Below are 14,454 nucleotides of genomic sequence, written 5' to 3'. Positions count from 1 at the left end.
ATTGTATAAGTGAGCTCATTATCCAAGGCTAAAGGCTACCAACTCAAAACTTTCCTAGACTATGCCTGCAATACAGTATTAAATAGTAAAGGCACAACAGTCGACAGGATCATTAAGCAAAGCAAAGTGCCTGCGCTAACCACAGACATGTGCTTGCCACAGTCCTGCTTCTTATAGTAGTGTGTTACGGTTACAGGATCATATTTACAAATCTTTCTTTCAAGGTATATCTAATTCCTGACATTTCCAGAGCTCCACCATGCTGCTAGCTCTACCAGAAGTGTTGCACTAAGAGGGAACATTTCACCCTTAGGGAAATCAAAAACCCCCTCAAAGTGCAAAGAAAGCTGAAGTGGGTAAACAGAGCAGGTGGGAGAGAGGAAGGGTGTGTGAATAAAATGAGCAGTGGGATTTCACTGAGGAGGCCGTGTGCAATGGCAATCTCTTTTTCTCCCTGTAAAATAACAACTCTTGTACCTGCTTCTTCAGAATTGTAAAGTATAGTTATCAGCACCAATAAACTTTGTGTTCTTGTGCCCAAAGTGACATTTAATTGAAAGTTTTTAATACGAGTTATGGAGAGCGATACAGGCAAAACAATACATAAAGAAACGAACAACCCAATTAGAATTTTATACACATCTGTTGCCTGACATTAAGATCAGTCAGGGACATTTTACATACATTAAAAACAATGAAAGCTAAAACAAAAGCAGAAGGCACAGCTTCTCAAATGTGCTTCAGTTTTATAAAGTGACTGTAAAGGCATTCTGAAAAAGGAAAAGCACCAGTTACATGAAAAGTATCTGTATTGGCAGGATGACTGGAAACCAGATGCAATCTGCATTTAGATATAGGTGAAGTCAGAAATATGATTCTACTTCTCTTATTTTTGTCTCTGATACTTATCTGGGTCTTACTAATGTGGTTTTGCAATCTTTAATGCATTTATCTTCATTACTATGGTGCCACATAGAGATTATACAGAGCTTAATCAGGGAATGGGACCTAGATGTTAGTCCAATACCATGCTAACATTTCAGCCATTGCATCCTCTGTACTCAGGAAGAATTTTCTCCTCCCAGAAGAAATTTTTATCCTTGGACAAAAACAAGCAAGAAGAAACACTACAGTTAAGAAACACTCCAAAGAGATTTACGCTTTCCTTACAGTAGGATTATGCATAATCACTGGAAGAATTCTCTTCTTAAATACAGTATCTAAGGACACAGAATACAAATGATCTTTGCCCTCTTTGAACTACTCAAATTTATTTTGATGCTGTGCTTAAAACCAACACGGCCCCAAACCCATCTCATATTATTCATATTATTATCTCTTTCAATGTAACTTCCTGGAAAAATCAGAAGAATCAAGAGCAACAACAAAAAAAGGAAAGAAAACCCAGGAGAAACCCCCCTAAAGGGATTACAGCAAGTGAAGCAATGGCACTGCACAGGGAGCCCAGTCACAGTGGCACCCTCTGAACTGCAGAAAGCAGAAGCTCACTTTTCCCACCAAGACACCTTTTGTACTGATGGGGATTCATACCAATGAGCTATTGGGTATATGCAGTCAAGAAGATGATACAGAAAAAAAAAAAAAAGCATTTTTTTGCACTCATTTAGTAAATTTGTATAGATAACCACATATTTGATGCTGGAACTAGAGAATGAAGGAGATTACAGATTAAAAGTATGACATTCTTTAGAAGCCATGAAGCCATTTTAGCAATAGGATCCCTCTCTAGAGAATTAGTCACATGAGAATTAAAGGATATCACTGTATGATGGAATGAAGTTATGCTTGTAATCTGGTAGTACAAGATTATACTTCGCTGTTTTTCCTTAGGCCACTAGAAATAGTCTTGAGTCCATCTGTGACCTAGAAATGTTGGGTAAGATCCAAGTCAGGCAAAAAGGAGAGAATTTATTTCCTGTTCATCTAACAAGCTGGAGTATGCCCTATACACAAAGATTCCCATTATGTGCACCATATTAATCATGCCTGATTAAGGAGTCTGACTTAAAAAGCATGAAGGAACATCACACATTTGTTTTTCCCGCTCTTTCCTGCCCTCAGGATATCAGAGTTAATGATTACACTCTCCCAAATAATCCTTATTTGCCATAGCCACTCTTTATAATGGACATCTCTAGGTCATTAAAGCCATCTTGGTCTGTGGTGCCTAACCCCTGTTTAAACCACCAGGTTTTCCTAGGCAAAGTGAGCACGCAGCATCTTGATTTGAGAAGCAGATTATATTCTGGGGACAAATGAGAACAAAAATCAATTGCAAAGACGACAAAGCAGCATGAAGCACTCAAACCCTCCAAAAGCTGCACAAGGCGACTATGGAAGGGATGGATGGAAAAGGTCTAGCACCCGGCGGGTTTGTCATCACACAGGGACCTCCGAACAGCCCTGCAGGCCTCAGGCTACGAGGGGCGGCTTTGGGGGGGGGCTTCGCCGGGATCCTGGGTGCTTTGAACCCTGTCAAGCCCAGGCTCCCCAAGCACAGCGGGTAGCAGCCGGGGCTGGGCTGGGCTGGGCAGACAGAAGCCCTTTTGTTCCGAGTGTCCGTTTCACGCAGCGAACTCGAGGTGAGCGGCTCCGAAGCGGCACGGCGGGTGCCGCTGTGTCACGGAAGCAGGGCCGCAGCCCTCGCACCGTGCGCGGCTCAGTCGCGATACACGCCACCGCGACAGCAGCCCCCAGGCGGCGCGACCGGGAGGGCGGCAGGCGACGTGGCCGGCGAGGGCCCACCGTGTCCAGAGCGCTGCCAATGGGAGGGCGCTATGCAAATGAGCGGGGTAGCCTGGCGGTGGGGCGGGCGGCGCGGCGCGGAGAGGCGGCGGGGATGCGGCGGGTGGTGGAGTAGCGGGTGCGGCGCCGGTTCCTCAGCGCTCCGCAGCCATGAAGTACAAGGTGAGCCGCCGACGGGACAGGGCTGGGCGCGCAGAGTTTCACGGGCTTGTCAGCGCTCGCTGAGGGGGTCGCAGCCCTCACTGCGAAGCGGTTGGCTCGGGGCTCCCCTCAGCACCCCTTTACTTTCGGGGCAGGCGGTTACAGCCGATGGCCCCGGGGATCGGCCGACCCCTCTCCCCTCTCCTGCTGCTCTCTGCAGCCTGCAGGCATAGAGCCCCAGGGGAGGTGCTCCGGGGGAAAAAGGGGAACCGGGGGCAAGCCGGCGGAGACACCCCCATCCACGGGCGCTCTGGAGCGTTCGCGATAGGGGGAAGAAGGTGGAGCGCTTTCCCCGCTTGCCCCGGCGCTGGCTAACGGGTCGAGCCCGGTGGCTCGGGAAAGGCGGGTGTGTACGTGGTGCCCAGCATCGGTTTGGGACAGGTACCGCCGCGTCTCCCCGCGGTGTAACGCCCGTTTTCCAGCTCTCTGTCAGTGTCTCGTTATCGCAGCGCAGCTTCTCGGGGCGGGCTGTCGGATGAGTTACAAGCAAGGAGAAAAAGTACAACTGTGTATTTAAAATAATGGTTAGCCTATCCCCCTTTCCCCTGTGAAATAAGTGGGTTTAGATTAAGCTTTTACCAGAGTTGGTTTTATTTTTCAGAAGTCACAAATTTAGAGGCTTTCATCCTAGTATTACTCTACTTAAAACCATCTGGGCAAGTTACTGAATTGCCCACAGAGCATTAGATTACTGTACAGACATGCCATAATCTTGTGTGCCTGGAAAAAAGGGGGAAGGAAGGGAAAACTTTCCTTCCTCTGCCAAAAATAACTTCAGCATCAATAAAAGAAGTGATTTGGAAATGTCACACGTTATATGCTTACTTGGAGACTAACTTGATTTGGAAGTGAAGTGCAGTATAGAAGAGCCCTGATGCTATAACTTTACAACACTGGGCAGAATGAGATGTGCAAGTGATACCTAGGCAAATATACACAGATTTTCTTGCTTTTCCATATAGCTCTGAGCTCAGCCCAAGCTTTCAGGATCTCTCATACCCAAACTTTGGGAAAAGTTAAAGTTAAGTCTTCAAAGCTGCTGCTAGTTTCTCATGGTGGTTAAGAATAACCAGGAAAAATAAACAATGTAAGATAGAGATAGGCAAAGATACATGATTTGAGAGGATTTTTGTCTGAATTTGAGTTTGTTTTTTTTTTTTTGTTTGGGGTTTGGGTTTTTTTCCCCCTTTTTTTCTTTGTTTTTAGTATGTTCTCAAACAGCTGTCTGAAGTCTGTGATAGCATTTATCTCCCATACTTTTTTACTCTGTCTCACATCAGTTCAGGTAGACTTTATACCTGCTTAGAGAAGCTGTGAATCTTACCCAGAAACATCAGGCACTTGGGATTGGAAGAGCAGTGTCACAGTGGCAAAATAATGGTCCTGCATAGTTATACAGCTCCCAGACTTCTTGGTAACCATCTAGCCTTCCTCTGCTGCAAGGAGACCATGCTTCATATGTAGCCCAGTGGCACTGCAAGAATAGGGACTGGTAAAGCGGCTCAAAAGGGGGAAGTCTTCCCTGCTTTTAATGTTTCCTTTGCGCTGTCTGGTTGGAATAAGCATTTTTGTTTGGGTTTGTGATTACGTAATTCTGGGCAGAGAAAGCTAGACAAAGAAAGAACAAGCCATTAAAAAAGACTGAAGGGTTTGGCCTCAAAAGCCTTCTTGTCAGACTCCGGTGTTTACTTTCCCTGGGAAATGTGAAGTAGTTTCTTACACTACTTAACGAGGACAAAGATCCTTAGAGCTGTTTCTTATCCCTGAAGCAACATGTAAAGAAAATACCTGCTCATTCAGTCTTTTTTTCTTTTTTTTTTTCTGTATTTTCTTTCTGTTTCTATAGGAAAACAAAAGTCCTATAGTTTTTATTGTATGTAGAAGATAAAGGAACAGAATGTGCTCATGGGCTGCCTGGGGCATACCATCACTCCAGAGGTGGCTTAGCTTCCAGGTGCAGAGTTGGGTCTGTTTAACTGCTCCTGGTGCTATACTGGGGCCTGTCATTCTTTACTTCCATTTTGATAGTCCATGAAATAAGGCCTCATTTAATGAAATGGTTGAGATGCTTATCATAGTTTAATCAGAGTATCAACAGTTGAACAGAACAGGATCTGACTCGCATGAGACCCTGAGTACATCTCTCCATCATTCACAGCTTCACTTTCAGTGTGACTAAACCAACAAATTTCTGGCCTAGGTAACCTTTCCATTACCCAGTCTACCCTTTTTTCACTCTGCTTTTCACTTCACCTAAGCTTCTTTTATTGACCATCCCACTCTTCAGAAATTCTTCCAATATGCTATTCAAGTCTGAACCCTCTGAAAGCCACTGGGAAAATCCCTGTGGATTTAAGCAAGTTCAGAATTTTGCCTTATATATGTCTCTACACTTCTGTGTCTCTTTTGCATACTGTGTGGAATTCAATGAAGCTATGACTGTTCAAAGCAAAAGCATATTTGAGGCTTACGGATGTTACCAGGTTAGGTCCTATTCTACCACTCATGTTCTGGTTAAATAATGGAGAACACAAAAGTTATTCTGAGTGAGCAACGGAAAGACATGAAATGTTAAGCATAACAAATACTCGCATATCAGTTGTGAGCCTTAGTCCTACTTGTCTGTAAGCTACTTTCAGAAACTAATTCCTGTCAGGTGCAGATGTATTATGGCAATACCCCAATTCCTCATTTGATGAACTTGGCATCCTTCTGTGCTAACTCTTCATGAGCCACCAAGTACACCCCCATCCCATCAAGTTCTCACAGGATGCTATTCCAGTATTTGGTACTCCAGAATGTAGGATAAACCCTTTCTGAACCCTAACCCAGACTACGACTCCAAGGATGAAGCAATTACAGCTGAAATGTGCTATGTAGGATCAGAAATACCAGAAATTACTATGATCAGAGAAGAACATGATGGGAGAGGATAATCTAGCCAGCAATTCCAATGCTTTTATCTCAGGCAATAAAAGTGTGACAGATGCAAAAGGGAGAAGGCATTAATCATAATAAGGCTTCTGTAGCTTGTTGGCTGTTCACAAGCAAGACAAGAGAGGGGGAAGGAGAAAGAGGGGCTTATCTGTTTACCAAAAGATCCAAACAGTGGAAGAAGAGAGGAAGAAAAAAGCCCCTACATTCCTTACCTCATTTAAGCCAGAAGGAATGACGTAGATGTAAAGTATGAGGTCTTGATTATCTATTTTTAGATAATTTGTTGGGCAAGGAAGAAACCTAAATAGGGTTTGAAATGCCAGCCATTTGTGCTAAGGCACAGTCCTGTAATATATAGACTTGATTACAGTGTCTGCATGTCAAGACAAACAAAATAGTGTCCCTGGGAAGAAATACTGTATTCCCAACCAGGAATGCTTGTGAAAAGCCGCTTGTAACCCTGGCAATGAAAGACTTTGAGTGTTGGGCTATGTAAAGGGAAAAGAACTGCCTGTACTTTACTAACCAAATCCTCTCTGTTTCATTTATTCCTCACACTCCTCTGTTTTCTTTTTCTTTTCTTTTTTTTTTTGTTTGGTATCTCAGCAGTCACAGGGTGGCAATCAAACCTAGAAGTAAATAGGAACTGTAAAACCTGGTAAAAGGTAGTACTACAGGAACAAACCAACAAAGGGAAAAACTGTCCAAGTTTGTGCCATGCTTGTTACCATTGTGAATTTGCAGTGGAAGTTCCGTGATTTTTCTCCCCTCTGTGGCTGTACAGAGGGAGGTGGCAGGAGTCCAGCATTGTCAGGTCTAAATCAGTAGCAGCACTAGTGAGATAGTAGCAACATCACTGGCTCCTCCCCAAAGCTTGGATTTTCAGATTCCCTCTCTTCACTGCTGTGTGCCTCTCCCATCCCACCCCTGGTAGTGCTGCTTATAAGCCTCCAATTTTGGGTACCTCCAATAGAAGTAACTGCCTCAATACCTCAGGGTGTTTGAGAACCTCACATGATAGTTGCTTTCCCATAGACTTGGTAGGATAGCAAGGTGGTGTTAATTCTTTTTGAGAGATGGAGGTGCTGAGACTTAGGGATGTTACAGGACTTGTTTCAGAAGAAGAAGAGGAACCATCACAAAGCATTACAGCTAACAGCATGCAGGTTTTTGCATGATTTCAGAACTTCCATGTTTTTATGCAAACAGCTGCTCCTGAGTAATGTAGCTGTAAATCTATTTCATCAAGAAACTGGTAGCCTTAATCTGCCTCTGTCCAGTAGTTCCTAATACACAGTGTGGAAGCAGAACTGCTAGATGAACAGTCTTCTTTATATTTTTGATATTCCCAATTCAGTTTGACCCTAGATAATAGAAGAGACTTTGGAGACTAAACTGAGGGCTCCACTCATGCTTTTAAGAAGCTGCTAGAGGTTGCAGTGACATCAGACTATTACTTAGCCTTGAGATACTTTGACCCAACAGTGCCATACTATCAGAAGACCTGATCAGAGGAGAATCTGTCAGGTCAGAGAGCAGGAGAACTCCCCAATAGTAAGACTTTATGGAAACCTTTTCTACAAAGGAAAAATGAAAGTACAATTTAGGAGAGTTACACAGCTTTTCTAAACCAGTAACTACTGTTTTGCAGAACACAGCCTAGACTTTAGGAAGTCTCCTGAAGTGTTACTGTTAACTTATTAAATGTTAGACCACAATTCTTAAGACTGTACAAACTCACCTTTGGAATCCTGTGATATCAAGCATAGCAGCAAATGGGGTTAGAAAAAAATATACTTGCACTGATATCTTATCACTGAACATTGAACTCGTACGTGTGGTGGCTCAGGAGAAGTTTATAGTATTGAACTGCCTTTGCTCCATTACAAACACCAGAGTCATTGCAGCAAGGCCAGGTGTGTCTAGTGACCCAAGTAAAAGTCTGAATGAGGTAATTCTCCTGAGTTGCACACACCTCCTACTAGAAGCACCACTACTAGAATGGGTGTGCCTACTGGTTGCCTTGGCCAACTTTAGAAATTGTAGGAGACAAGAAGCCTGTTGGTCTTCTTGCAAAGAGCAAGAGTGTAGTCCTAGGACCACATTCACTGTAATCATCAGCCAACCACAAGGTCCTGCTCTTTCACAAAAGTACAGCAGATGAGGGTGTTCTCTCGGTATCTGGAAATAGCAAACAGCCTTGTGTCTCTTGTGCATACAAAAAGTAGAAAACCATGACTGGAGCATGGTTCCATGATGAGGGCTTCCTTCTCATCATACTGCTATTATCAAAGATGTTAAGGGCATGGGAATGACTTCTGCATGCAATAGAGGTCACTTTGGGGCCTAAGTAAAGTCATTTTTGTGTTGCTATTTTATTTGGACTAGCTTATCACAGACATTTAAGTACTTAAATCCCATTCATGCCAACAGGAATTAGGAACCTGCCCATCTTCAAGATCTGGAGTTTAATTTCATTTTTAAAGCAAAATAAGCACCTAAATGAGCATGAACAGGTATATGCCTTAGCTGCAATGATTGTGGAGAGCCCTTATCTTCTACTTTGTTTCTGGCTGCACTTTAGATAGAGACAAGTATCTAAACTTCAAGACATTAAAGTCCACATACTTCTGTAGGAGCCCACATTCATTGACATTTGAAATCATAAATGTGCAAGTCAGTTTCCAAGCAGTTTCTAAGATGCTTTTTTACATAGTATGCGCTCCCTGAGCATTCATAACAGCAGTGGACATTTACCTCTTACAACAGTGCTCTGACCCTTGAAGGATGCTTTATGCTACATCTTCTGTAGTATTGATCAGACAGCCCTCCAGGATTGTACTAAAGAAGAATGTTTATGGCATGTATTCAGCAGTATTAAGTCAGGCTACTGCTGAGTAAAGCTGCATTTAGAGGTATTCCTTGCTGCCTGTAAATGACTGCAGCTCTCAGTGTCGGTGAAGCTGGGTCACTTTATAGCATCTAAGAGTACAGCCCTGGAATATTGCTGCCTGTTTATCACAGGCCACTCTTGGCAGGTGTTCTTTTTCTTTTGCTTTTTGGTCTAGACATTACAGTAGTGGAAACTGCCTTAATTTTAAAGAGCTCATTTTTCAACAGCAGATTTGGACGTAGTTTGCGTTTGACAAGAAACAGGACTGCTAACGCTATAGTTTGCAGTCCTAGAAACACAAGCGCATAAAAAGTGTATATTTTTTTCTCCATAGGGATGAGGCCCATTCTCACCTTTCTGTTTTGGTGTTTGTTTTAAAAGCACTTCATTCACAGTCAGAGTGGATTAGCCTGCCCGGAAAAGGAAGGGTAGTAAGTATAGTTTTACACTACAGGAATGCATTCTGTGCATCAGAAGCTCTTAAGAAGGCCCCATTCACAGCAAGGTTGAAATTATTATTAGTAGCAATACTCTGGGCCATTTGGTGATGACAAATCTTAGAAAATGCTGGAGGATCCTAAGAGTAAGTCTTAGTTTCTGCAGTGAACGTCCTGCTTAGTTGAGGTCAGCGGGAGGAAAATACAGGCCATGAAAATTCAAGTATTCTCTGTCAAAGGAGTGAATTTCTTGGTCCAAAGAGTTAAGTACAAAACGACTGGAAGTATACACTGTTTGACATACAGCTTGCAGTCAGTAGGGTCATGAATGTCCTTGTCCTATGGATTTTACAGGCAGTTAAAATGCTTGGGGTAATAAACCAAGTTTTACTGTTATAGAAAAGCCTAGTTTACAAGCAGTTAGTTTTTTTTTCCTCTCTCTCCCTGCTTATACTGTTTTATCTTGTTTGCAGCCCAGCAATTGCACAAGCCAATCTCTCACGCAATCAAGAATACAGTTAATGTTGTATTTCAATCTGAGAGTAAGCATAGTAACTTGAACTGTTTGAAATATACCCACACACTATCCCTTCTCCAGGGGTATGCTTCCCTAGAAAATGTCAGCTTGTCAAAATCAAGCTGTTCTGGGAGGCTTGTTGACTTTTGGCCACTGCATTGTGGTATGGAGAAGACCCTCACCACGCCTGGCAAGCCCTCATCTGCCAGTCAGGCCTGGCTTACCTGGAAGTGTGTCTGATTCTTCCTGTCCCTCCACCAGCCTGCTGAGGGCTAGCCCAGGGCTAGAAACATGAGTTCCCAAGCTTGAGGGGTTTTTCAGTATCTGGATTCTCAGGGCATCCCAAGTTGCAGCTGCTGTGTAGTATCCCAGATGGTGACACTAAAGTGACAGAGAAGGGTGGCTTTTCCTTCTATGGAGAGCTTTGGAGAGACTGGGGAAGAAGATCATGTCTCAATTCAGCTAAGTACTAGGTTAAGAAAAGAAAGGGGGGGGGGGGAAGAAAAAAAAAATCATATTTCCCAAAGTTAAAAACATGAGACAAAGAAGTTGGCGACAGTACTGATGTCCTAAGTCTACATAGCCACTGTTTCTTGACAGTGTAGCAGGGATTGTTTCCCCAGAGCTGCACAGAGAAGGGTTAAATTTGGGAAGGTTTTTTTTTATTTTAAGGAAACTTTGTCTGGGAGAAGGCTGCTTGCAAATGCCAGAAAATGGAAAACTGAGAACTCGAAACACACGTTTCAGGATTCTTTCTTTCCATCTCTTTCCTTTTTTTCCCTTCTGCTGTGCTCCTTCAATTCTTAAGCATTTAACATCCGATCTCCTTTCATTAAGTTTTTAATTGCTTGCTTGAGGGAACGAGGTTAGGTTTTCCATCTGCTTTTTGATTTTGATGTTCTGTGGCTTAATCATAGTGAGATCATATTTACTCTAAGGCTATTGTTTGCATGCTTTATTTTTTCCTTGCCCCCTGGCCCCCCCCTGCTGAAGTCACAGGAGGCACAGCTCTCAGACAGATTTGAAAAGGCCTTTTAGAGTCATGGAACTAGATTACACCCTTCCTTGGGTGGGGGGAAAGGAAACTGGTTATAAGGGTAAAACCTATACAGCAAACTTTGTGAGTTAGGTGTGGTGGAATTTCCCAAAATATTAATAGGTCTTGAAGGTAAGTCAGGGGATGTGATCTGCATTCCCAGAGAGAGCAAAGAAAATGGTATTGCAGCACTCCTGAAAAACACTAGGAACTTGGAGGGCTGGGGAATAAGATCAGGACGCATCATTAGTGGATCACTGCTCTGCTTCACCGTAAAACAGTGTCACAAACTGTAACCGGTCTTATATGATAGCTCCAAAACAGGGTGGGTGGTCTGACTACAAGCAGTAGAGTGTATTCATCTCTGGGGTGTTCCCCAGGGCTACGCAAAACAGCATTACTTCAGATACGCTCCTTGCTAGTGTAGCTATGACCTGTTGTGTCTCACTGCACAGACTGCAAACACAAGGTTGCTATGTAGTAAAAGGGAGTTGCCACTTCTGTTAAGCTCCCCCTACACACTCACCGAGCACCTCAGAGGTTTCGTGTTATTCGAATGGTGTTTGTGATACGTTATATTCATCCTTCACTGCCTTAGAAACAGAAGGGGTAAATCAACTCCTTATTTCACATCTCACCTCAAATTATATTTCTACAATTACCTGTGTAATGCCCGGGAAAGCAGAGCAGCACCGCGACACTTCACATCCCCTCTAAAATAAAGTAACACCAGCCAAGCAAAAAATCTGAAACTCAGTCGAGAGGTGAAAGAATGTCATCCAAACAAGCAGACAAAGCCTGCCTTGCTACCCTTAGAGCAAATGTAGAGTTATCATTTTGTTGCAATTAATAGATACAGAACCAGAAAACTTTCTTTTCAACAAAATTTGTCCAGTTTGACATGTCAGGCACAGCAATAAGCTGATGCACTCAGTGCAGAAGAATGAAGTATTTTATTCGCACAGGCTAAAGCTTCAGTTAGGATCTCTTGCTCTAACCTTCATTTTCACAGTTTTCCTTTTCTGTTTCCACCCCCTCTGCCCTCCTAATTCCTTCTTTTGGATTCATGCATTTGGATTCCCTACCAAGTTTCGGTTCACTGCTGTGCCTCAGTTTTGCAAAGTACTTTGCCAACTGCCTACAAAGAAAAAAAAAACACAAACAAACCAAACAGCTATGCTGAACAAAAAAAGTTCTCAAACCAGAAAGCCTTCAGTCTTTCACATGTTTATGTTATATTCTAATGCCAGTCTCAAGTGAACTGATGGACCACATCAGCATCTTGATCAGGAGTGTGAAGTGGCTGGGCCTTTGCTGCCTGCCTGCCACCCCTGCTGGGTAGAGTATTGTGTCTGCAAAAAACTGGCAGTGAATATATCCAGAGCATGACATGGCTACTTTTGGCTTATCCCCTCTCTGAGGCCAGACAGAGGGGCTGGGACAGCTTAGTGGAACACTGAAATAAGACACTTGCCTTTCTGCCCTGCAGACCTAAGGTTTTCCTTATCACAGCCTCCAGACAGCTTGGCATACTTTAGCATGACTGACAGCCTCTATTCCAGGACCAGCGTGCAAGGATACTTCAGGTGGATGAAGACCTGTTCTCCTCAGGGCTCTGATCAGGCTGTTACATCATAGCTCTCTCATTAGCTGTTAAGTGAGCTTTCCAAATCCATGCATGGAAAACTGCCTTAATTTCCACCCAGTAGGGCTTGTAATTATTTGGGCTAGCAACACTTGACCAGAAAAGTATCTGTGCTAAAACAAAATTTGGAGTTTCTTGGTGGGAGAAAGCAAGAGAGTGCCTGAGAAGTGGGACTGTGAACTTTGCCTATAAGAGTGAACTGAAATGTTACTATGCTGAGTATTTCCAGCCAAGCTTGCTCATTAGCTGTGAGGCAGAGAAGCTCAGTTCCCAGAGCCAGCAGTCAGACCTACTGTCTCAGCTAGGTACTAAAGGCCTTTCAGAGTCGTCCTGCTGAGGTTGTGGTAACTGCAACACCCTGGTAGTGCAGGAGACTTTTTCTTGTGTGCTGTGGTAGCACTTCCTGCCTCAACTACATAGCTATCATCTTCAGATAAAAAGTGACAGTGAAAAACAGAAAATGAGATGGGAGCTAAATCATTTGTTAAACCGTCCAGTGACTCTTGCACTGAAGCCCTTCTGTCAAGAAAAGGCCAAACAGAGCACAATCTTCCCTCCCTCTTACCAGTACTGCTTGTAGTCAAATTGCTCTCACAATAAAACTCGCTCTTTACTGGGTTTTCAGATTGGTTCTTCAGTCACATGGGCAAATCATTACTGTTAGGCCTACTGTAACCATAAAAGGGTATGTAAACGCTTAAGCTTACTTTGGAATGGCAGTGATTAATTTTTAAAGAAACCTAAAAGGGGAATCCGTATGAAAAATCTGTGATGGATAAACCAAAATGAAGCTACTGGTTTGTGCGCAGACACTCCTTTGGGGTGTCTCTCCCCACCTTTCCTTCCTTTGTGCCTCTCTTCCTTCCTAAGCTAGCTAAACATAGAAGAGAAGCCGTTTGGCATTTTAAGAAACAGTTTGTCCAGTAATAGAAAAGAGGTGTCCCACCCTTTTTCAGTTAAGAGCAGAGGTGATTTCCCTGGTTCTATTTGCACATAAAACTCTACACATAGGAAGCAATATTTAAAAACAAGACAAAGCTGAACAAAACAACACGCCCCACCAGCCAAGCGCAGAGTAGGGATCAGTGTTCACAAGCCTGTGCGCTCTGGAACATCCTCATATTGCACCTCTGAGGGAAGCAAATGAAATTCTTCTAGTTTATGGTTGGTTTAACCTTTTCCTCAAGCGTTCATTCACTGCAGAGCTGGCTGAGGAGTCATAGGCAGCCCTGCACCAGAAGCTTGGCACCGCAACGCTCAGCCCTTAAAGAGTCCATTGTATTAAATCTCAGTGTGTCATTTATTATTCCTGTATTTGCTTCCATGGCTGTGGGCACCTCACACACTCTTGTTACCAGTGTCACTGAATGTGTTTAACAGAAAAAGTAGATGTTTCTACCAGTCTATTTAACTCTTGCCTGTACCTTCTTGTGCCACTCAGCCTCATCAACAAACCGCCTTTTCATTCTCCAGACCACAAATTAAAAATTCCGTCAGTTCTCTTCACTGCAGGAAAAGCCAACCAAAACAGATCAAATTCTTCAAAGTATTTTCATGTGTCTTTATTCAGCTGCAGGCATGCTAACAATCATTGCAGTAGGCTAAAGAGAGTAGACACCTTTGACTATAATAGACCTCATTTATGCATCTGAATTTGGCGTGTAATTCCTTCAACATCCAATAAGAAAAATAGTTTACAGAGTTCTGGAGGTTGGTTGGTTAGTTTGTTGTGGGCTTTTTTTCCTCTAATGGTTCTGCAGGTCAAACAGCTGACAGCTTTCAGGGCAGCGTCTTTTGCTCTCAGTCATGTTTTATTAGCACGCGCATCCTGGATGCAAAAGAGAATAAAATCTAAAGCATGCAGAGAATATGAATTGCATCTTTCTGGGATTTATCTAATGGACATGAAACTGGCATTAAAGGAAAATTCAGATAGAAGTTTCAAGTCCCAGGTTCACTTTACCTACAGAGAGCTTGAAAGCTTTACTTTTCTCTCAACTGATGTAGAAAGTTGGGACCAAA

General features: G+C 43.2%; 1 protein-coding gene across 3 annotated transcripts in view; it reads left to right on the top strand.

Annotated features, from left to right (window-relative positions):
- The window catches only part of NEDD9 (neural precursor cell expressed, developmentally down-regulated 9), a 95,811-nt gene that overhangs the window by 54,963 nt on the left and 26,394 nt on the right, over positions 1-14,454 (top strand). Inside the window, exon 1 of one of the 3 annotated variants that reach the window (XM_062617896.1) lies at positions 2,784-2,928. The exons of the other annotated variants lie outside the window; for them this stretch is intronic. Within the exon in view, the coding sequence (XP_062473880.1) occupies positions 2,917-2,928 (12 nt within the window). The 5' untranslated portion in view covers positions 2,784-2,916. Of the gene's footprint in view, positions 1-2,783; positions 2,929-14,454 lie in introns of those variants that run through there. 3 annotated transcript variants of the gene reach the window in all.

Source organism: Pezoporus occidentalis, unplaced genomic scaffold (genome assembly GCF_034315485.1).
Source record: "Pezoporus occidentalis ecotype Australia unplaced genomic scaffold, CSIRO_AGI_Poc_V1 ctg2, whole genome shotgun sequence".
In the NCBI taxonomy this organism is placed as follows: Eukaryota; Metazoa; Chordata; class Aves; order Psittaciformes; family Psittacidae; genus Pezoporus; species Pezoporus occidentalis.
This window is presented reverse-complemented; position numbering and strand designations above follow the sequence as displayed.